Genomic DNA, 21396 nt, shown 5'->3' with positions numbered 1-21396 from the left:
CTGCCRAAGACCTAGGGAGCAGCCTTGCACRAACTGGGCTGCATCCCTCGGCGCTGGCAGTTGTCCGCTCACGGACGGCTGCCCAAGAAAATGTTCATGTGCTATTGTTTGGCTCTCAGGCAGAGGTACATGGTACTGTCACTGGCATGTGCCATCGCAGGGTGTGCTGCAGCAGCATGGCGCAGATGGCTGGACGCCGAGGCATCCTGCTTGGAGCGCAGCTCTGTCTGGAGTGGGGGGAGGAGGAGGGATCTGCTCACCATCACCTTGAGACGAGTGTGCAGATAGCATTGCTGCTTGGGGAASCTCAGGCAAGCAGCACTTGGCCGTCTCTGTATAAAACATGTCAAGCTCTGGCTGGAATGATACTTCTGCTACCAATTAGATAGGTAAAATAAGCTGGGATTTTATTTGGTTAAAGAAACTAGGCAAGAACTAAGGAAGGAAGTGCCTTAGAAAATTTACTTGAGGGAGTGGTGYGTGTTTTACATTATCAGTCAAATTTGTGCCATCCTGGGGACTGAACTATCTKGTTTCTTCCTCCTCCTTTGCAGTGACTGCTCCCAGCTCTCCTCTGAGTCCTCCCATCTCTCCCRTCTTCCCCCCTCCGGAGCCATCAAGCAGCAAGAACGGGGAATGCACTGTCTGCTTTGACAGTGAGGTTGACACGGTGATCTACACCTGTGGACACATGTGCCTCTGCAACACCTGCGGTCTTAAGCTGAAGAAGCAACTCAACGCCTGCTGCCCAATCTGCCGACGGGTCATCAAAGATGTTATTAAAATATACCGTCCTTAGTGCCCGGCTCGGGCTGTAGAGGGGAGAACTCCGCTAGCAGTAACCATGCCTTTCCGTCCCTGCTTATGGGTTATCGTGCTGGTCAATTGTTATCAAGTGGCTCGTTATCTGTGTTTCCTTATTTGACCGATAGGGCACAATTCAGGGATAAAATTGAGCTGAGGATCTAATGAGGCCCAAAGCCAAGGCTGCCATACAAGCCAGGCTTCAAAAAGTCGCGTGCCTACAGATAAAGCCAGTAAATCACTTTATGGACCCAAACCAGCTGCAAATGAGAAATTTCCTGTGCAAAGGCTCTTTTTGTTTCCTCCTGAGGAGAAGGCTAGCTGTGGTGCGAACCAGGAGGGGAAGGTTGCTATAATTTCAGTTCTGGGTGTCACTGAAATTCTGAAGCCCAAAATCCAAACGTCTCTGTGCTGCTACTGAGTGCTTGCAGCAGTGCCTGGCACTCTGCTGTGATGGAAAAAAAACCTTGTCTTTGGAAAAGACCCAGATGGAAAGGTACAGAGTGGACAAAACTGATCTGGTAATGTAACATTCATCTTGTTTGTAACTGGGGAACAAGTTTAGACTAAAACAGTAGCACAGCAAGATTCTCACTTGTTTGCGTTTTGGCCACCTGAATAGGCTGTTGGGGCACATGGATAAGCTGGTTTGAACTTAGGTGAAGCAGCTTTTGCTTTTTCTTTTTGGCAGAGCAGGAATTTTTTTGGACAGAGAGGCTGAGTAAGATGTAGGCAGCAGCCACTGGGGCTAGCAGCGATGAACATGAGCCCTTCAGCAACCCCCAGACAATCAGAATAGCTATAGTAACGGTGACTTGAGTAGCGGTCCGTAGCGATGGGCTGTTTAACGCCTCTCCACTAKGGCTGGCCGGTTTACATAGTCGTAAATTGCAGCCTGTTCCACATGGTTGTGGATTAAGCTGGCTTTTGGAAAACTATGCTATGATCTTGGCTTAGGGCAGGGACTGACAGGGCATCTTGGAGGACGCTGGAAGCATATCATCTGGCCAGCAACTGAGAAAGAAAGAGGAAAAGCAATGGCTTACTGTCATCTAAATGATAGTTGTTAAGGGAGTGTTTGTCACKGTCATGCACGTGCGCCTGCACGTTTCTCTGCTCCTCTTAGGACTTGGTGTCATTGCCATCTTGCAAAGTCCTGCCTGCCTCACTTTTCTTGTAACCCTTCCCCTGTAACTGGCATCACAGCAGGGCACAACCTTCCTCCTTCCACATCCAGGTCCTGCAAGGACTTCTTGGAGCCTGTTCTTGGCTTTCTTGTTCTTCTTGGAACAGTGAGAAATCTGTTTCTGACCCAGTTCAAGCTAGCTTTTCTYTCCTGGGACCATGTATGCTCTGATTTTATCTGCTGTCTTTCTCCTGCCTCTCCAGATTTTCTCAGCAAAGTTGTCATCTGCCTGGATGCATTGGTTCCCAGGGWAAGGCATCAGAAGTAGACAAGAACTTGTTGAAGTGAACGGGGATCTCACTTGGCTTTACTTGGGAGGAGGACAGAAAAGGCTCTGAGGCTATTATTAGATGTTAAGACTTAAAAGGTAAATGGATTTCAGCTGTGATATTGGACAGCTAGAGGCAGCAGCAACCTACATGAGCTGGGAAGCATACAAGCAGGCTGCAGCAGGGCTGGGTGTGGGGAGCTTGATGCCCTCCTTCCCACTGCGCCCACAGGAACTTCTGCTTCCCACTTTCACGGAGCCTTTCCACTCCTTTGACTCATGAGCCCGCTTAGCCCGGCCGGGTTTCCAGCCGGGAGAGGCCAGGTTGGTAAGGAAGGGTAAATGGAGGATGCAAGAGGAGCTGGATTTGAACTCAGTGACTGTGTGTGCTGCCATGTGCATGTGCACTGCTGTCTTCAGAAAGGTGCAATTATCACATCTTAGTCTACAAATGAAGAAAAAGAAAAAGACAACAACTCATGCATGTCTCAAGGCTTCTTGGCCSAGAGGCACAGCTTGACTTTCTGAGTGTCACTTCTCTATGCCAGTCCCTTTACGTAGCTGCTGGTAGCTCTGGGTGTGTTGCTACATATCCTGGTTCTGACTGCCTGGGTGGTGGTTTGGATGTGCTGTTGACAGTGGTGTAATCACTTACATAACTGTAATCAATCCCTATCCCAGATGGTCTCTTACATCATGGAAARCACACCCAGGGGATCAGATAATGCTTTTCCCCCACCAGCCCATGTCTGCTCTGCAGTCTGTTCTAACATGCCATCGTACAGGGCATAAAGCAAACTCCCCTTTCTGCCTTGAAGAGCTAATTAATGTTTTCATTAAGTGTGTAAATGAGAGGCCCCTTTAGAATGAGATCTGCTCTTACCCGCTGCCTTGCAGCATCAGCACGAGAGCACGGCGGCTTTGCGAAGCAGAGCCCGGTCGGGACCTCAGCTACATCGCGCGCTGGCCGTGTCCCGCCTGCGTGCGCTCAGCCGGGCCGTTAAAGCGGGGACCAGCTGCAAGCATCAGTGACAGCTTTAGGCGGTGCGGGCAGGCCTGGCACGGGGCTCGGTGCAGGGGCAGCGCGGGCGAGCTCCGCTGCGGAGCCGTCCCGCGCCGTTGGTGCTCAGCCGCGGTTCCCAGGTGGAGGGCTGGGGTCCGGATTGTAGTATGCGGGTGCAATGCTAAGAGCAGGGTGGTGGCATAAGAATGTGATGGCAGGGCAACCCCGGGGTTAGCTCGCAGGCCGGAGCGGGAAGCCGTTGCGGGAGGAGGAAGCCGGCTGAGATTGCTGCACGAGGTGTGAGCAGCGCTAGCTGGGACCAGCCGAGGTCCGGGCTCGGAAACGCAAGCGTCTGTCCCCYGCCCCGTGCTGCTATCCCAGTTTCAGCGCTGCCTGGGCCCTTCCAGTATAGACGCAGAGGCTACGTGTGCGCAGGGCTCAGCCCGCAGCTGTGCACGAGCRGTGCAAACGCTCCGCCAAAGCCTCCGGTCCCCAGGTGAGCGCGGCTAACTGTACAGCTGGGGGGGGGGGTCGGTGTACCCCTTCTCTTAAGCCGCAAGGAAGAAACACCAAATCCAACGCAGGCTGGAGCCAGAGCTCTGCCGGCTCACGGAGGAGGCCACGTTGCACAGGTTTAATTTTTGTTGTAGCAGCTGTGACGGATTTCCAAAAGGGCAGCATCCAGCAGGGCCGGCAAGGGATCGAGCTCATTCAGGGTAATTACACGAGTCAGGGTCCAGGGCGCAGCGGGGCGGGAGCGAGCAGCAGTGGACACGTCGCCCTGCCTCTCTGAGAGCAACAGGAATTTTTCCAAATAGGTGCAGAGGCCTCTTAAAAAGATTTCCAGGAAAAGGTAGCCTCTTACAGATTTAATCGTTAGTACTCGTATTGCTATTTTTTTTAAACAGTCTGATGATGTATGATTTGTACAGAAGATCTGTTTGTGCCTTATAAGGGTGTCTGTGCACTTTTTATCCTTTTTAAAGTAACTTTTAAAAAAAATGGGGAGAAAATAACACAGATCGATGGTAGTTTTATAGAATCTTGTGTTCACTGAGAATCCTGCTTTTTATATCTATATATCTATATACATATATAGATATAGGAGTGAAAAAGTGTTTATTTCCTTGGATTTTCCCCTCTCTCCTCCTAACCTATTTGTGGAGGGGAGGGRGGAGAAAGAAGGAAAAAGGAAAGTAGAGGGAACCCTTTTACCTTCCCCTTCCCAGGGCAGTTGGTCTTTTATCGTTACCTTTATGATTCAATACTGTGATCTGTACATCATGTTTAAGCTGAATCAGATTTTGGACTCTGTATTAGGCTTTTCAAGCAAATCATTTGGGGGAGCGGGGAGGGGGGAGCCGCACGAGGGAGGGAACTGCACTTCTACCTGTCAGTACTCTATAGCGTTGTGTTCAGTGCTGTGTGTTTTATTTTTGTCCATTTATCTGTTTTACATTAATATAATTTTACTTGTTTATGAAACAAATAAAACTTTGGCTTGTAGGAGTTCTCCCTGACATTTAAAAGCTGTTGCCCTGCTGGGTGAGCAAAACCTTCTTTTTTTCTTTTTTTTTGGCTTTTTTTTTCGGTTTTTTCCCCTGAAAGGCGATAAAGCAAGGGCGCAAGGCAGCCGGGTGCTGGGTCTCCCCCCTCCCGGCACCGCTGGCCCTCGCGGCCGTGGCGGCCGGGGCCAAGTCCCGTGCAGAAGGGCGGCACGGTTATTATTATTATTTTTTCGCAGCGCTGCCCGCTCGCGATTTAACGAGCCGAGGCCAACAGAAGGCCCATCTGTAAACCGTTTACGTGCTGCACCGTGCCCGGCTGAAGCGGCGCAGCCTCAGATGCGGTTAGCACAGCGCGCCGGGGGAATTCATTCATAACGGCGCCCTGGCAAGCGCGCGGACCCGCTGAATGTTTGCGCCAGAGCCCCAGGGAGCCGCAGGTGGYGAAGGAGCCCGCCAGCGACTATTTACGCCAAAATGCCTTTTGCAAACGCTGCTGCCCAGCTCCGTCCGCGGGCTGGCGGCTGAGCAGTACTAGGCCAGCCTCGGAGCCCTCAAGCCACGGGGCGATGCCACTCCAGCTCCCGTGATGGGCGAGACCCTCTCAGTCCCTTCTGCCTGCAAGTACTTGCAGAAGAGGCTCTTCCCTTCGTTTTTTTTGCCCATCTCCCATCCCCATGACCAAGGTGAGTATTGAATAGGCAGTGCCACAGCCCTCTGCCAGGAGGCACCTGGGTCCAACTCCTACTTTTGCCCGAGTCATTACAACTAACCTGGCCACATACCCATGCCAGCCTGAACAGCAAAAAGCCTCCCAGGGGATGGGCAGGGTCCATCGCTGCCCTTTCAGGAATCAGCCGGCTCAGCCTGGTTTAAGCTCAAAGTGACTAAATTGCTAGGCTTGAACCATGAAAGTGCTGCAAAGCCGCTTGAAGTAGCCCTCGCAGTTCCTATAGCCACCTGTTTCCATCATCTGCAGACAGAGGTGGGCATGGCTTCACCTTAATCTAACGACAAGGAGTGACTGAAGTAGCAAATGGTGCCGGATGCGTCCATGCTCCACGCAGTCAAGGAGCTCGGTTGGATTTTCCTCGTGCTCAGCACCAGAAGTCCAGGTTATGCTTCRGGAATGGGCACCAAGCACTGCTTGAGGTGGGCTGGGACATTCACAGTGCTCCCAGTGCATGGTAGGGTGCAATGCCAAAGCCTCCCAGGCATGGGCACAGACGAGCCCAGCACCCAGGAGGACAGGCAGTGCCACCACGGTTGGGGAGAGCCAGCTCTGCATAGGGATTGAAGAGAAAAACACGTTTTTCTGAGCACCTTTTAAACCAGTATCAATGCTGCTCCTGACCACGAGCACTGGCCAGGCTAATACGTCCATGTTACTAGCGTTAAATAAGGCTGCACCTTTCACTAGACATAGATACATGGGGGGGAGGTGGGGGGAAGAGGGGCAAAGAAGCGAAAAAAGCCCATGCCAGAGCAGTGCATAGACCTCACACAAAGATGTGCTTATGGCCAAATCCTGCTCCTACAGTGGCATCCAGTGGCCRCAGGGAAGTGGAGAGACGGAATGTGGCCCAGGAGCGATTCAAGAACCAGGTCGCACACTCCTAAGGACTGTAAGTYAGCAGTCCAAGCGTCGCGACCTGTCCCACCCCCTTGCAGGGGACAGTGCAGCCAGCTGCCTGGCCACAGTCCTGCTAGGAAGCCCCTGTGAAGCTGTGCACGCTGGCAGCCCCCTCCTTGCCTGTGGCTGCTAGCCCTTGGCTTGGCTCCGGGCTCTGCTGTGCCGAGCAAACAGCACCGCGCAGTGGCCACGGGTGCCCGCAGCTGAACGTGCAAACCCAGCACCCAGAGCAATGCACGGGCCCCCCGTGGTCCCCATGGCATCATGCAGCGGGCCTCAGGTGCCAGTCGCTGCCCAGGTCTTGCCAGTGTCACTGCTCATTTACTCTTCTCATGCAGAAGCTCCGTCACTAACTCGTTGCTAACCAACTGGGTCACCCTCAGGGCTAGCACGACTTTGTCATCTGCAGCCTAAGACAGCAGTGGGGCAAAAGCCCTCTGCCCCTGCAGCAYCCGCCACGAGTCACCTCTAGATTATTGGGGATGCCTGGCTTTCTGAGGCCTCCTCAGAGCCACTGGACTCCTTCAAACGGCYCCACAAAAGGGGCATTCAGCCCCATTACCTACATGGGTGCTTGGGAAGGAGATGCACTTTTTAGATTGCCAAGATGGATGGGCGTTTTCTTGAGAAAGCCTTCAGGAAAGCCCTTTCCCTTCCACTTACACACCCAATGGGCTTGTCTGCTTCCTTTCCTATCCCCTCAAGGCAGGATTTTAGAGCATTATTATTACTTTTGGTTTTCTGGTAGGCAGGAGACCAGCTGAAGAAATGTAGCTGAACCTTCCAATAGCAGGGAGCAGGACTTGCCCCACTGACTGCACTGGGAAACACGCTCAGGGTGCTGGGAAGTGCAAGGAGCTGACCTGCAGGAAGCTTATGGGGAGGCATACCTGGAGGATAAGACAGCACCAGCCAAACTTCACAGAGGTACAACACAGGCAGTGGTGGTGTCCAGACTCCTGCTGGGATGCTTTCTCCAACCAACTTTCTCCACCTGGGCTTAAGAGGCTCTGAGATGGCAGCAACCACAACTGCCATTGCAGAGGATGAGGGCAGCGGGGWCTGGAGTCAGACGTTGCTCTACTAGAGCATTGCACACAAGCAAGGCARATACAGAAACATCCCTGTTTATCTCCCCACAGACAAAACTGCCCTAAGGAATATTTTACACTGGGGACAGGTCCTCTGCAGCACAAGAAAATTCAGCCAAAATGAGTCATGCTTACAGCTCCTTGACATTAGCACCAGGTCAGCGATAAGCATCGTCTCTTTACAAACCATTTGGTCACCCTCCCTACCTCAGTTATACAGCTGCATTTCATACTTTAGAGACCATTTGCTCCCCACTCTGCCTGGGACTATGGATGAGGCAGCAACACATGATGGCTGTGGTGATCACGTCTTCCCAAGATCAGCTCCTCTGCTGATTACCTCTTACAGAGGTAAGAGCCAAAACATGGGCTGGGAACTGTGGCAAAGAGTAGTAAAACATAGAAGAAGCTGGTGCAAATGGCTGCTTAGCACAGGACAAACCTTCCAGCTCTCCATGAGAATGGGAAGCAAATGCAAAACCTGAGCCAGGTAGCTAGGTAGAGTTGCCACCGCTCTAAAAAGGACAGCAACACACTTCCCAAGGCAGCTCACCATGAAGCAATACGGACATACGCCAGGCCGACACAGGTTCACAATTGTGCTTGAAACCAGTCAAGCATTTTCTTTTTGTTTATTAAAAAAAAACACCAAATAAAAAAAAATCAATCCTCTAATGGTTAAAGCATAGATATGGCATTTACACAGCTACATCTATCTTCCRTTGACACCCCCACCCGCCCACGGTAATGTAGACTTATACGCGCTTACATAATATAGAGCGACAGAGACAAACAAACAGGCTTCTAGAGTTTGCAAGAAGGAGCGAGGTGCAGTGAGAGGCCTCCAGCCTGCCTGGGATGCACCATGCCAAGGGACCACCCCCCCAGCATACGGCTCTTGTGCCACAAGGCGTGGTGCTGTCCCCCACACAGCGAGTCCTGGCTTCGGGGCTGCCTGGGAAGGGYTTTGCTGGTGGTGGGCAAGTGCTTTGGTGATTGTGGGAGGGGAGGGAGGGCAATACATGTAGGAGAACACGTGGCCCTTCCCTCTGGAGCCTTGCAGATCTCAAAGCGCATGGCAAACACCAGCAAACCGAGCCTCCCAGGCCACCTTCCTCCTCCTGATGAGGTAGTCAGTGAACTTAGCCTCATTTTACGTGCAAGGTACAGAGAGGAGGTACCTCCTGCCACAGGGCATGAGAGCCTGCTGCAAGCCCTCACTGCTCAGTGTCAGAGGGCCTATGTAGCTACCAAGCAAAAGGGAGAAGTGTTGGACAGCTGAAGGAAACAATTCTATTAGCACAACGGTTCTCAGCATCTTCCTTACTGGGATGCACTGTTCCAGACCAAGGTCCGTTCCCACCTCAAAGACAGCATGGGGCAACCCCCCAGTCTGAGGAGCAGTAGGACAGGGAAGGCATCTGGTGCCTGTGATCCTGTGAAGGATGACCCCACACATACAGTACGTGCTGGGAACTGAGCCTACGTTCTTAGACGAACAAGGAACCAATCCTGTCACGCTTTCAATGAGCCAAATACAGTACTTGTGTCAGCAATATGAAGCACTACCAGTTCTAGTGTTCAGTCTGGGAAGAAAACAGAAATAGTCCTCATTTAGTATGGAAAAACAGAAATAGCATTGTCCCATGTGAGGAAAATTGTGATCAATGAGGTCTGAGATGCAGAAATGAGACAGACACCTCTGAGACCAAAAAGACTGTTTGGCGAAGAGAGAGCAAGGAAGCACTGTCCCAGGAAAAGGGCATATAGCCCCTTCAACTTGCTGTTTGGAACAACCAACAGCAGCTGGTGCAGACGAGGGGTGAGGGACATGGCTCTTTCTCAGTAAAAGCGGGAGCTGAATTTGACTGCTGGCCAACTCTGTCTTAACCCATCCTAAGGGTTGCCTTCATTTCCACAGCAAAAGAGMTTTAATGGAGCAAGAGATGCAAAGAGACAAGGCAGTATTGTTCTCTGAACCCACTGTGCAACTCTCCTGGGAGCACATCAACACCTCTAAGTGCCACATAGGTAACTTTGTTATTGGATCTTGTTGCAAATACATTGCTTATTGCCAGATCAGGTGAGTCAGCCCTAACGTGCGATCAGAGAAAACTGTAGGTAGGAGGCAGAAGAATCAGCCAGAGACCTGGGTGCATGAATTCCCATGGCTAAAAATGAACCGTGGGGCTTCTGGATACTAAAATGAACTAGGATGGCTTCTCCGTTTGGTCAAAACCGGGGCTGGGACAAACTGCCCCCATCACCTTCTCAAAATGACCATTTTCACTCTGTACATAGACAGAGATATCTTTAACCACGTTTTCACGAAAGAAAAAGTAAGATGGAAGCAAATGTTCAGGGAAGTGGACAATACTCCTACAGCACGCAGTGTCTTCCATTCTGCCARCCTCAAATTAGAGGGAAAACTGTAACTGTTTTCAGCAGCAAAACAGCACTTACAGCTGCAATTAGAACAGACAGGGCAGATGGACTTGGTCAACAATAAACCCACAGAAGTGCTGGGTTTAAAGCTCTTCAGATAGAGAAATGTTGTTCTGAATCTGCAAGTAGCCAAGAGCAGACAGAAAGATGGAGCACAAGGGAATGACAGCTGGGCACACTACATTTGTCTTCCTGCTGGGATAAATGCTGCAAGCCTGGATAAATGTTGCAAGATTATGCTTGGCAGGTAGGAGTTTCATGGAAAAAAAAAAAACAGGTGCAGTTTGACTTGAAGCCCCCAAGCAGACTAACACACAGGATGTAATGAAAGTATTTAGAGTACAGGAAGACAGACAGATGGGGAGACAAACAAGGCATCTCAGAAAATTTAACAAACCAGCACGGTCAGGAAGATGGAGTCAACTAGAAGTTTGTATTCTTCCACGCTATTCCCTTCCCCTCAGCAGAATGAAGAAAAGTAAAATAAGAAAGCATTAGAAAGTGAATTTAACCAGAGAGACAGAGAACACCTGAGCACCAGACACACCTCACAACTGGCTGTCATGAGGAGCTGAACTCCCACGTTCTGGATTGCACTTCATAATATCAGCACCTACTAAAGGACCCACCTCTGGCTGCTGCCTGCCAGCCCTGGGAAGCTCGGTGGGTCACGGGAACAGTCCGTCCCCGGTTAGTCCAACAGGCAGTACAGTCTGCATTGGAAGGAAAGCAAAGCATCATCTTTCCAGGGCTTATAGGGTCACTCCAGTCCTCTGCGCATTGCATAGTATTCTTCAGCTACTGAAGCAAAATACCTCATTTGGTTGTAACACTACAAGGTATAAGTCTGCATAGAGCCCTGGATGAGCACAGAGAGGACCTGTAGTGTGTGTGTGTGTGTGTGTGCGCGCACGCGCGTGTGTGTGTGTGTGTGTGTGTGTGTGTGCGTGTGTGTTTTTCCCAAGAGGAAGATGTTTAAATTAACACTTGTCATTACAGAACAGAGAAGGACCTTTCTTATGGCATGCGCAGTGGGGAAGCAAGGCACAGACCTTAACTAGAGCATAACTGCTGACCTCCAACGTGCATATGTGCTTGTACGTGCACACAGAGCTATAGGGACCTGGCTCTGAACAATCATTTCTCCTTATTTTCTTGTTTCCTGTGACTCTGCTACACACCTGAACTAAGCAATATGATGTATAACATTTAACCATGACCCTGAGTCTCAGGGAGAAGCAAATCATTTTGTGAATACAGACTTCCTTCACTGGTATCAGGCCAAGCTTCATTTCCTCGACCTGGCTCCTGCTATAATTCCTTTGAATTCCCTGTACAGGTGGCAAAAATGCCTATCAAGATATTAATGTCCTCCCCAGCAGGGAGAACCATCTTAGCCACTGTATGCCATGAAGCTTGTTCAGAACAGCACTACATGGCTGGGCTGTTGTACACGGCCAAAGGAGAGAAGTATTTCCAGGGATGTGGGGAGGAGGGAGGGTGAGGGCAGACAGACCAGAGGCCTAGCTGCATGTGTTGAGCCTGCTTCTTGCATGCTACCTCAGAAGGGGACAAATTGGAATGTAAGGTAGCTCTCTTTCTTTTTTTTTTTTTTTGTTTTTAAAGCCAGTCTTATGGCAAGCTATAAATTAATAAGCTATTTAAATACTCAGGTGAGAGAACAAGGAACCTGCAACCATGTAAACAGAGGACAGACTATGGCTTCTTTCTTAGATAATTGGAAGGGATCCAGCCCTCCCAACAAGGCCCACCAGTCAGGACCTTGCAAAACCACCAGCCACTGCTGTTCTTCTCACGAACTTCAAATAAAGTCCCTTCTTTAAAGCTGTTGGTCTCCTCATCACCTTCAAAATCTGCCACTGCCACGTAGAGAGCTTCCTTGGAGATGTCCAGATTGGAGAAGGGGACAGAGGTCTTCTCCTTGGCTTCCCCTCTCTCCACTGGTTTGGATATTACCTTTGGGACTAAGCTGCTTTTCACTTTGGTTTCATCTTGGCTTGAAGCAGACAGGAACGGTTTCGCTTTCGGTGGAACCAGCATGGGCCTGCCAGGTACAGCGGAAGATCTGATTTCAGGCGCTTCCCGTGCTGGGGTTTTCACCTCTGACATGGGGCCAGAGGCAGGACATGCTGTTTTTTTGGGGGGTGGTGGTCTACGAGGTGGTACAACAGGCCGCTGAGGCGGGGGCTCCCTAGGAGTTGGGTAGTCACTCTTTGGCTCAGGGTGAGCTATCTTTGCTGGGCCCAGAGGACATTTGGGCAGTGCTTCTTTTGAGATTTGGCTGTCCAGTTTAGGCAAAGGCTTGCTCTCCACACTTGGTCGCTCCTGAAACCTTCCAGAAGTCTCCGAGGGGACYGTGGTATTACTGAAGGAGTTTTCACTGGCAGCGGTATCCTGCTCAGAGGGTTTCTCTTGGCACTTTGCGGGTCTAAGCTTGCTTCGCAGGCTACAAATGTCCAGTTTATCATCAGCTGGAGGTGGGTCAGCCCGGGGAGCAGCAGCAGGTTTTGGCCTGATCTGAGGTCTTGATTTCAAGAAAGGATTCTGGGTAAGTGGCTCAGGCTTGTCCTCCAAGGGCTCAGTTTTTGGCTTGGTTGGCTTGACAATAGGTCGGAGATTTGGCTTCTTTACTTCCTTGGCCGACACCTTGTGTCCACATTCCAGTCCCATTTCGTTTTTCAGTTGGAACAGTTTGCCTTTCTCCGTTTTCAGCTCTGGCTTTTTGTTGTCCTTTGGGGCTGCTGCCTGCTTCGGTGGGATCATGGGCAAAATCATGCCTGGAGGCTTGGGAGGAGGCCTCTGCCTTTCCATTAACTCGCCTTCTGATTTAATGATTGATTCCTTCCTGGGTGGCAGGCTGGGCTTCTCCTCCACATCACGGTCTGAGATCTCCTCATACCCAGAGGTGAAGGCTATATCTGCACTCTCAGCAGCCTCTTTCCCTTTCCAGTCTTTGGCCCACTTCATACCACAGTCCATACCATTTGGAGGAGCCTCTGGCAGTGGCCTGCACGGTCCAGTGGCTTCTTCATTGGCACTATTTTCCACTGCGGCATCGGCAACCCGGAGCTGGGCCATTTCATTGGGTAATGGAGCCAGGAAGTTTGGCCTGGATGCATTGCTAGTTTTCTTGTATTTATCAATAAAAGTAGCAGGAGCCCAGCCTTCCTTTTCCTCAATCTGAATGTACCACCAGCCACTCAAGTTCTTCTCAATAACCTGCACAAGGAAAGGAAACCTTAGACATGCATGTATCAGCCCTCTCTGCACAGCAGGGGATGCTCAGTATCTCTGAAATAAGATCAGTATGACACAAGGCCTTCATGCTTAGGCCTCCCCCAACCTGGTATCCAAATTCCATGTAATCACAGGGAAAGTCAGTATGAATGCTTTTCATATAGCTGTTACTACTGACTCAGCCCGCAAAGCACACAACTGGCATCCTAAGGAGAGGGAATCCTGCTGATGACCTCYTCTAGGAGAGATGATCCAGGTGCCAGGAGCTGGCACTGGGGCAGACTGGGGGGCAGCTCACTGAAGGAACGACATAATCATGTCAGACATGAATGCTTAGGAGAGCTCTGCTGAGCTGTCACAATCCAGCACCGAAAGACAGGACAGGCTCTCTCAAGACACAGCTCTCTCAAGTACTTGCAGTGGCCACTGCGCGGCACTGTTGCAGCAGTCAACCAGCAGCATTCCCACTCAGATGAGCAAACTTCTGGTCTCTGTACGCTCCAGAAATGGGACTAGGATCTGCTTTCCACTGAGAAGGGGTGACTGGGCAGCAATAAAGGAAAAGCTTTCYTAGAGAGACATAACTTACATGTGGAAAAGCACAATTAGATCTACAATTTGGATTCTGTCAGCAARACTGTATGCTAGTTAAGCAATTCTGTGAGGGCTTTTAAGTTTAGAACAGGCCTGAATAAGAAACYCTTTACCTCCATTTGTAATATGATTTTAATTTCCATTAGCTCAGTCACACTTGGAGGACAAGAAGTTGCCAGGAGCAGCAAGGACTCCAATGCCTCATGAGCTCATAGRGTTTTTCTTCTGCTCTAGGTGAGCCGCATGATGCTGACAGTCTACAGATGCAAYAACATCCACCACTGAGCTCAGTTACCATCCAGATTACAATGGGGGTTCCTCCCTGCCTGAAACAGGATCCCAGGGCCAAGGGGGTCAGGAGTGCTGCTCTCCTGCAAAGGAGATGTAAGAAGAGAAGATGATATTCTTACCTCTACTTTCATTCCTGCCTGGAAGCTGATGCCATCTGGGATGGTGGTCTGGAAGTCAGCTATGGTATAATACTCCTCTTCCACTTGAGGAGGGACAGGAGGTTTAGGCAGGTTCAAACCACGTGGCTATGACAATGAAAACCAAAACCCATCAACTTGTTTCTATGGAAGGTGCAACACAATGTTCACACAGTCTAAAAGCCTGCAGAGAAGCACGCTAGCACAGGCCTGGGTGGTCAGCTTAGCCCATGCAGTATTCTAACAGTACAAATCGCCAAATCACTTCCAGGCTGAAAAGGAAATTGTCCAGATTGTCAGATGTATCACTAACAGCAAAGTTACTCCCTCCAGAAAGAGGGAGCTGGCTTGCAACTTTGCACTGGCAAGTTAGCCTTGCAGGACAAACTGAYCAAAGGTTCACCTTTGCAAACAGAGGAGTCTTGTGATGGCAGGAAAGTCATATGCCTGCTCTAACCCCGAAMAAATGCAGAGACTATGGTACAGGTGTAGAGCCCAAGCTGAGAATAATCAGAGACCAGAGCTCCTTTTCAATGCTTCTCTCCATCTCCCCCCTGCCATTGCTGTTCTACTTCTGCTGGCAAATGGAATATAAGAACAACAACACTAGCTGAGACCAGAGGTATCTCTAGCTCAGTCTTCTGTCTCCAACAATGACTGTAAGCAGATGCTTTGAGAAGATCAAGAATGGGGCAATCACACACAATACCACMCTTCTCTGGGTCTCCAGGCCTCCAGGAGGGCTTGGGGCATACTTACTATGGTGAGATCTCTACGAGGAGGGGGTCTCTGCCTCATCTTTGGTGACTCTGTGGAGGAAGAATTTCAGATGCTGTTGAGGTCTGGCTGTGGGTCCCATGCACATTCCCCAAAGACACGTGGAAGAGCAAAGTATGGCAGTCTCCATGTCTCCATGTCCATGTCCATGCTCTAAAAACTGCCTCCTACCCTTCCACTTCCCAGAATGGCATGGGGAAAGCCTGGRAAGTCAGCCATTTGAGGGCCCTGTCTGCTTGGTATCTACAACATGGGTCACACAGGCCATCTCACTGGAACAGGAGGTAGTTTTGAACCAGCAGATGCCACTGGGATGTGAGGCTGCGGTGACCAGGTGAATTTGCCTTTTCMCTGCAGGCCTGACCAGAAGCCCTGACTCTAGTTGTCAGGTTAAAATGCCTCAGTTCCTGAGAGAAGAGCATCTGGAGTCAAATTTGCCGCCCTGGAGGGGGGCAGTGTCCATTACACCTAGTGAGCCCAGCAGATCCCTGGGCAGCACTGCTCACTTGCCCTGCTTGCCTAGGCAACGCCACTTCCAGACCTTGCTGCAAAGCTCATAGTGCCCACAGGGCTTTTGGCTCCCTCACACCTGATTACATTGCCCAGAAGCTCGTAAGGCGGCCTGCACTGAAACTCCAGCCACCAACAATGTCTTCCTGACCGGCCACTTACTGCGTCGAATGTCAGCATTAGGCAGGGGACGGTTGTCAAATCTCCCATCTCTCTGRCTGGCAAGCCCGTCCTTCTCTCGGCTTGCTGCGTTCTGCTGCCGGGAGATGCCATCCAGATCCAAGGCACATGAATGAGTGGAGGAGCCTGACCCCAGCTTCTGTGAAAACAGTTCTCCGTTCCCCTTTTTGAGATAGGAGGCCGGGGCCCAGCCTTCTTGGCCCTGGTACCTGCGACAGTAATAACAGGGGCATCACTGTGCTGCACCCTCAGCACTGCCATCCGTCCACCCTTGCCTCAGGACTCAGAGGTCACTAGCCCCTTCCAGAGGGATGATCCACTGTGCTGTGGGGTGGGGGGACCTTGCCGGGGCCAGAGYTCAGGACAAGCATTGACCAAAAGGCCAGATCACCACATGACCTGGGTGAAATGAGTTTGCTCAGACTCAGGCCCCGTTTCTGTCATGTGGGCATCTGGAAAGCTCCAGCAATGACTCATGCTCCCATGCAAGCCAGCCACAGCCAGCAGGCCTGGGGCCGGGAAAGCCATGAGGCCTGGTTTCCTTTTCACCTCAGCAATGGCACAAGTTCAGGAATGAAACACACTGGCAGAGTAAGCGGAGGGGAAATCTAGAGGGTTGCTGCTAGGCCTTACGTACCTGCTTTTTGGATAGAACACAAGCATTCAATCTGCACGGCCTGTCAGCCTGGATCCTTTCCCTGCTCTAAAATCTGCATCGAGTTTAGGAGAATAACCAACTCTGAGACGTGATGGAAAAACCACATCCATGGAGTCTGCCTGCCATGCTGGAAGGTCTCACGCCAGCATCAGGAAAACTCTCCCTGCTGGCCGGGCTGGAGCCATTACACTCAGATGGCACCAGCTGCTGAGCTTGTAATTGCCTTTAGAGCTCTCATGGCAGCTCTCCTCAGTTTGGAAAGTCAATGGACTTTTCTGGGGCCTTGCTGCTGCCAATACCTCAGGTTCAGCATAAGGTTAAGAAAATTGTGGCACATCCTTCCACCCTGCTCAGCTCAGTCCATTTGCTAGACCGCAGACGAGAGAAAACGAGCTTCCAGGCGAAAACAAGCATCAGCTTGGGATGATCAGGCATCTTTGGCTCAGCACACACTGCATACAGCAAACCTGGCCTGGACACGGCCCTTCTCCACAGAAGCTTCCTATAGCAGAGCCAGCAGATCCAGCCTGCCTCAGGGACACTCACTAGATTACCCAACTGCAACACWTGACGTAACATTAATGTTCCCACATTGATTCCCTTTACACTTCTAGGGCCTGTGATGCTGTGGCACAGTGATATCTCCCCAGTGCAGGAATGAAGGAGGGTTTAAAGATGTTTTAACACATCTAAGATTGGCTGAAGCCCTGAACTTGAGCTAGCTTTAGCATGCAGCGATGGAGAGAACTGAATTCTGGTCTCCGCCCTCCCCTATATCCTAGACTTTGGTTTAGATCATATCTCCCCTCCACACTGGGTCACTGCTTTGTATAGCCCCCACTGCAGTCCCTGAAAGAGCAAAGGGTAGGGATGATACCTGATTTTCCACCAGCCTTCCAGGTTCTTCTGGATCACCACCACCACAGCCCCTTTATCCAGGTTTATTTCATCCTGGTCTCTTGCAATGTAGGGGTAAATAACCGTGTACTTCTCCTCTGTTGGAAAGACAGTGCAGTTTCATGGACATATTGTTTTATGGAAACCTGGATTCAGTCAAACAACTGTTAAGTGCTTTATATAGACAATAATTGTTGTTGTGATACAGGTGCAAACACACAGAGATACACGACCATTTGAAGAGAAATGCCAGTGAAATGTTTTTCAGAAACAAACCCAGTTGCGTTGTGAAATGTAAGCTTTGGTAAACTAGTCTGGCCCAAAGAAAAACTGCCCAAAGCAGTTCCTTCCTCTCTCTTAGGGCTGTGTCTGCTCTCGTGTCTAAAGCCCCCAAATGTATGCAGTCATTCGTAGCCTTGAATCCACTCCTACAGCCTCGTACTGCACAAACAAATCAGGGCTCCTTTCAAAAGCTTCTCTTTTGAGGCTTCCCCCGCCACAGCCAGCTTGAGGATTGCACATGGGTACCCACTTTTTCTCCTCTCATCTCTTCCACCTCCCACATACGTCCAGCCTGCGGCCCAAACTCTCGCACCAGGATTTACGCTCTTTGCAGTTCACAAGGACTCAGAATGGGAAGCAGCCCCTGATCTGCATCCACTTTGACCACCACCAGCTTTCCTTACCCTGTTCACACCTCATTCAAGCTTTAACTGCCAGTTGTTTTTTGCCTTCATTCTCCTATATAGTCACTGTTCCAGAAAATGTGCTACTCTGAGCGCTAGAAACCTCATCCTAAATGGCTTCCTGACCCTTTGTCATTTAACAYATATGGTTCTTATCTTCCTTCTTTTTAGTCCCAGTTTTTTGGGGGAAAGAAACCATGACCCTCCTCAGCCTGGGCTATCTACAGCAAGCCTCCTTCTCTTCTTGCACGTAAGAGGCTCTCCCTCCACCTGCTCTTCATCAAAGTCCTTCCATGCACCCATTTAAGTTTGAATTTATTTTTTKGAATCTTTAAAGCAGAACTGTATGCTATACAGTAAAGAAAATCACATAAACATCAGAAAGTAGCTCCACACATACAGATTTGCTCTCACGAGCTCCAACTGTTCCACAAAGGCAAGTCCTCATGATTGTCTCCATTCAACAGAGAGACAGGAGATTGCTCAAAGCTAAGTGGCTGGCCTGAAGAGTCCTATGTCCTGTCMATCGGTCAGAACCATGGTAAGCAGGGACAAGATGTTTTACCCTTCAATAGGGAGGGGAAACTTCCTAATAGCCCTGTGAACAAGGTATCAGACAAACAGGTTCATCCATCCCTCTACCCTCTCTGGACAAAAAGCCAAGAAAGAAACTGCCTATCCATAAGCAGTGTCACATTAGGGTAAAGGCCATTTTGGGAAAAATCTAACTCCAAYCTCCACATCTCTGGGAATTCATATATCCCCATCTCAATTTTCCTGGCTTCATCTTCTTGGAAGAGCATAACCCTCAAGAGACCTAGTATTTCATATTGTAATGGATTCCCCACTCACATTAAGCAAAACCAAGCTGACCCTTCTCCTCCTGGCACCAGATGAAACACCAATAGCCAGGTCCATGGCTCAGAGCAGGAGTTATTCTTACAGGAACTAAGGCAGCAGTTGCAAGTAGTCTGTATGCATGTGTTGGGGAAAGCAGAAATTCCAGCCTCTAAACCCAGAACAGACAGGCTTCTAAGAGTTAGAAGGAGCTGCCAGTAGAGGAAAGAGAGATGGATATGAGTGGGTCTGATGGAAAGCAGAGGAGCATGTATGGCCCAAGTGACACAAGCAGAGTCCATCACATGCAAAGGAAACAGACATGCAGACAACAAGGCTGCAAGCACAGAACAAGGGCAGCTGAACAAGTCTCCATAAAGTCCACCTGGACCCCATCCACTGGTGTACAAGTCCCCAAGAGTCCGACGGCGGCCAATGTGCCTGGGCAGAGACCAGTATCTCCATGGGACTGGGAAGAGTGTGTTGGGAAAGCAGGAGAAGGACAAAAGAGGATATAAGATAGCAGCATTTCAGATCTGAGAAACAACAGGGCTGACACCAGCAGGGCACAGAGAGAGTACTCAGCTGGAGCCCAGGTGAGAGGCCCTCCCCAGGCTGCATCCCTCCCTCCCACCTCCATCTCCCCAGGTCCAGGTGCAGAGTCAGCTTCAGCACTGCTTTGAGCAGTCAAGGGGAAGGATGTGTTCCCTGGAGGTGTTTCAGATTTACTTTAAACAAAGGTTGCAATCTTGTTATGGTCATGATATAAGTCTATGCATGCTTTTTTGTTCCTGTCTGGGATTAGAAGACATGTGAATTACCCAGGACCTCTTCCTCCAGTGCAGATAAATCTGCTCCCTGGGACCTGAAGAAAATATTGTGATAGCAGGACYGGGTGTTCCTCGGAGGTGGCATATTCAGCCCCTTGGTGGGGAGCAGAGAAAAGCCAGCAGTTAAACTTGTCAGTATCCAGCTGCCCTACTCGTGGTACAACGCTTGAGCAGAGCACTGSGAAGGCAGGACCATTATGGGCACGTGTTACTAAACAACCTGACCTCACAGCACTTGTGGGTTTATCCTTCCCAGAGCTCTGTAACTGTTAGGTTAAAAAAGACTAAGCTGTATTGCAAGAGGCTCAATGCAGTTCAGCATAAAGAGCCTGGAGCAATTTTCTCAGCTGCCTCTTACCTTCATCAGGCTGCATAGAGAATTCCTCCTGGACGCCATCCTGAGCTTCCAGACAGGTCGCTGGCACCCAGCCTTGCTCTTCTGATGTGCTCACAAACCACCAGCCTGAGAACAAAACAGTAGGCATCTTAGCTGAGGGCACTCACACTGCTCAAGCAGCCAAATGCTACCAGCCAAAAACTGCTCCCCTCTCTACAAATCTGCTCAGTTTTGTCCCTTCCTTGCTGCCAACAAAGGAGTTTGGGGTGACCCCAAAGCAACGGAGCCAAGCACTATCCAACAGGTAGCACAGACAGCAGCAGTAGAGAATTGCAGCTGAATGAGACCTACAGGTACAGTTCCCTCCTAACCATCACTAAAAATACAAGGCACCTTGAGAACTGAAACACTCCAGCCACCTCGTTTTTTCTTTTCTTTTCTTTTCTTTCATTGTTCATTTTCCCTCAGTATGGGTCACTGAGCACCGTCTAATTAGCAGAGATGAATAAACTGTCTGCAAATCAAAAACTGATTCCTGCTGCGCTCTTGCCTTCTTTACATTTGTGGAAACAACAGAYTTTAAAAGCTGACAGCAAATGCAACATTCAAACACAAATGTTCTCAGTGGAAACCTAGCCAGCTCCACAGAGGCCACTAGCAATTCTGGGCCACCCTGAGCGTCCAATCAAAATAAACGCACTCTCCTCAGTTATTAAATGCACAAGTTATTTGTGTTTTTAGGGGAAAAAAATTAAATACTAAGCAACATTCCCAGAATCTCAACAGAGAATCATTTATAAAGACAATTAGACCATTGAGGGAGGAATCTGCAGCTACTGGTATGCAAGTGAAACTCAGGACTGATAAACGGTAAATAAATTATTTGCTGTATCTTTTGAATTGGCTCTGCTAATAGGTTTCATTTACTTCAGAGTTGCTTTTATTTTCTCATTCTCAAATGTAGCTGCTAGTTCAATTAATCCTCTTGGGACTGGGTTTCCAGTATGTTAAAATCTATTTTTGTGACTCATCCTTAAATCCATTAAGCAACTGCTATTAATTTCAGTGAATAAATTACCCTTCTGAACAAACTCCAAAAGTTGGACCCATAACATGACATGATCCCTTTGCACTGGTTAAGATGGAGCCTAAGTTTTAAGCATACCAGTAGCTCAACTGACTCCYCCTGCCCCACAGCCAAGTGCTTCACAGTGTTCTCCTTCACAGGAGGCAGGAATTAAAAACATACAATAGTTGCTTTCACGGAGCTGCTGTGCAGCCACGGCCAGCATCCCCCTCTGTCAATAAAACAAGTCTGTCAGTTGTGGGAATGGCTTATGTCCTCCAGACTCACTGGCCAAGTCTCTCAGCAAGAAGTAACATGAAGTGAAACTCCAAAAGATGGACGGCGCCTAGTGCTCAGCATGCTGGATATCACAGTCTTCCTTTAGAGRTAGTCCCTAAATCTT

General features: G+C 49.8%; 2 protein-coding genes across 2 annotated transcripts in view; one reads left to right on the top strand and one right to left on the bottom strand.

The window, feature by feature from the left end:
• Positions 1–4790, top strand: part of NEURL1B (neuralized E3 ubiquitin protein ligase 1B) — a 38824-nt gene extending 34034 nt beyond the window's left edge. The window contains exon 5 of the mRNA XM_085298076.1: positions 555–4790. Coding sequence (XP_085154202.1) covers positions 555–799 — 245 coding nt within the window. The 3' untranslated portion in view covers positions 800–4790. The remainder of the gene's footprint in view (positions 1–554) is intronic.
• A 3290-nt stretch (positions 4791–8080) lies between these two features.
• SH3PXD2B (SH3 and PX domains 2B) overlaps positions 8081–21396 on the bottom strand; it is an 88158-nt gene continuing 74842 nt past the window's right edge. The window contains exons 9-14 of the mRNA XM_085298129.1: positions 19949–20053; positions 17218–17335; positions 15665–15891; positions 14975–15024; positions 14198–14323; positions 8081–13175 (exon numbers count right to left, since the gene is read on the bottom strand). Of these exons, the coding sequence (XP_085154255.1) occupies positions 11652–13175; positions 14198–14323; positions 14975–15024; positions 15665–15891; positions 17218–17335; positions 19949–20053 (2150 nt within the window). The 3' untranslated portion in view covers positions 8081–11651. The remainder of the gene's footprint in view (positions 13176–14197; positions 14324–14974; positions 15025–15664; positions 15892–17217; positions 17336–19948; positions 20054–21396) is intronic.

The sequence above is a fragment of the Rhea americana genome, unplaced genomic scaffold (assembly GCF_003343005.1).
Source record: "Rhea americana isolate MKP2758 unplaced genomic scaffold, rheAme1 scaffold_135, whole genome shotgun sequence".
NCBI classification, from domain to species: Eukaryota; Metazoa; Chordata; class Aves; order Rheiformes; family Rheidae; genus Rhea; species Rhea americana.
The sequence above is the reverse complement of the archived record's forward strand: the minus strand, read 5'-3'. Positions and strand labels throughout refer to the sequence as shown.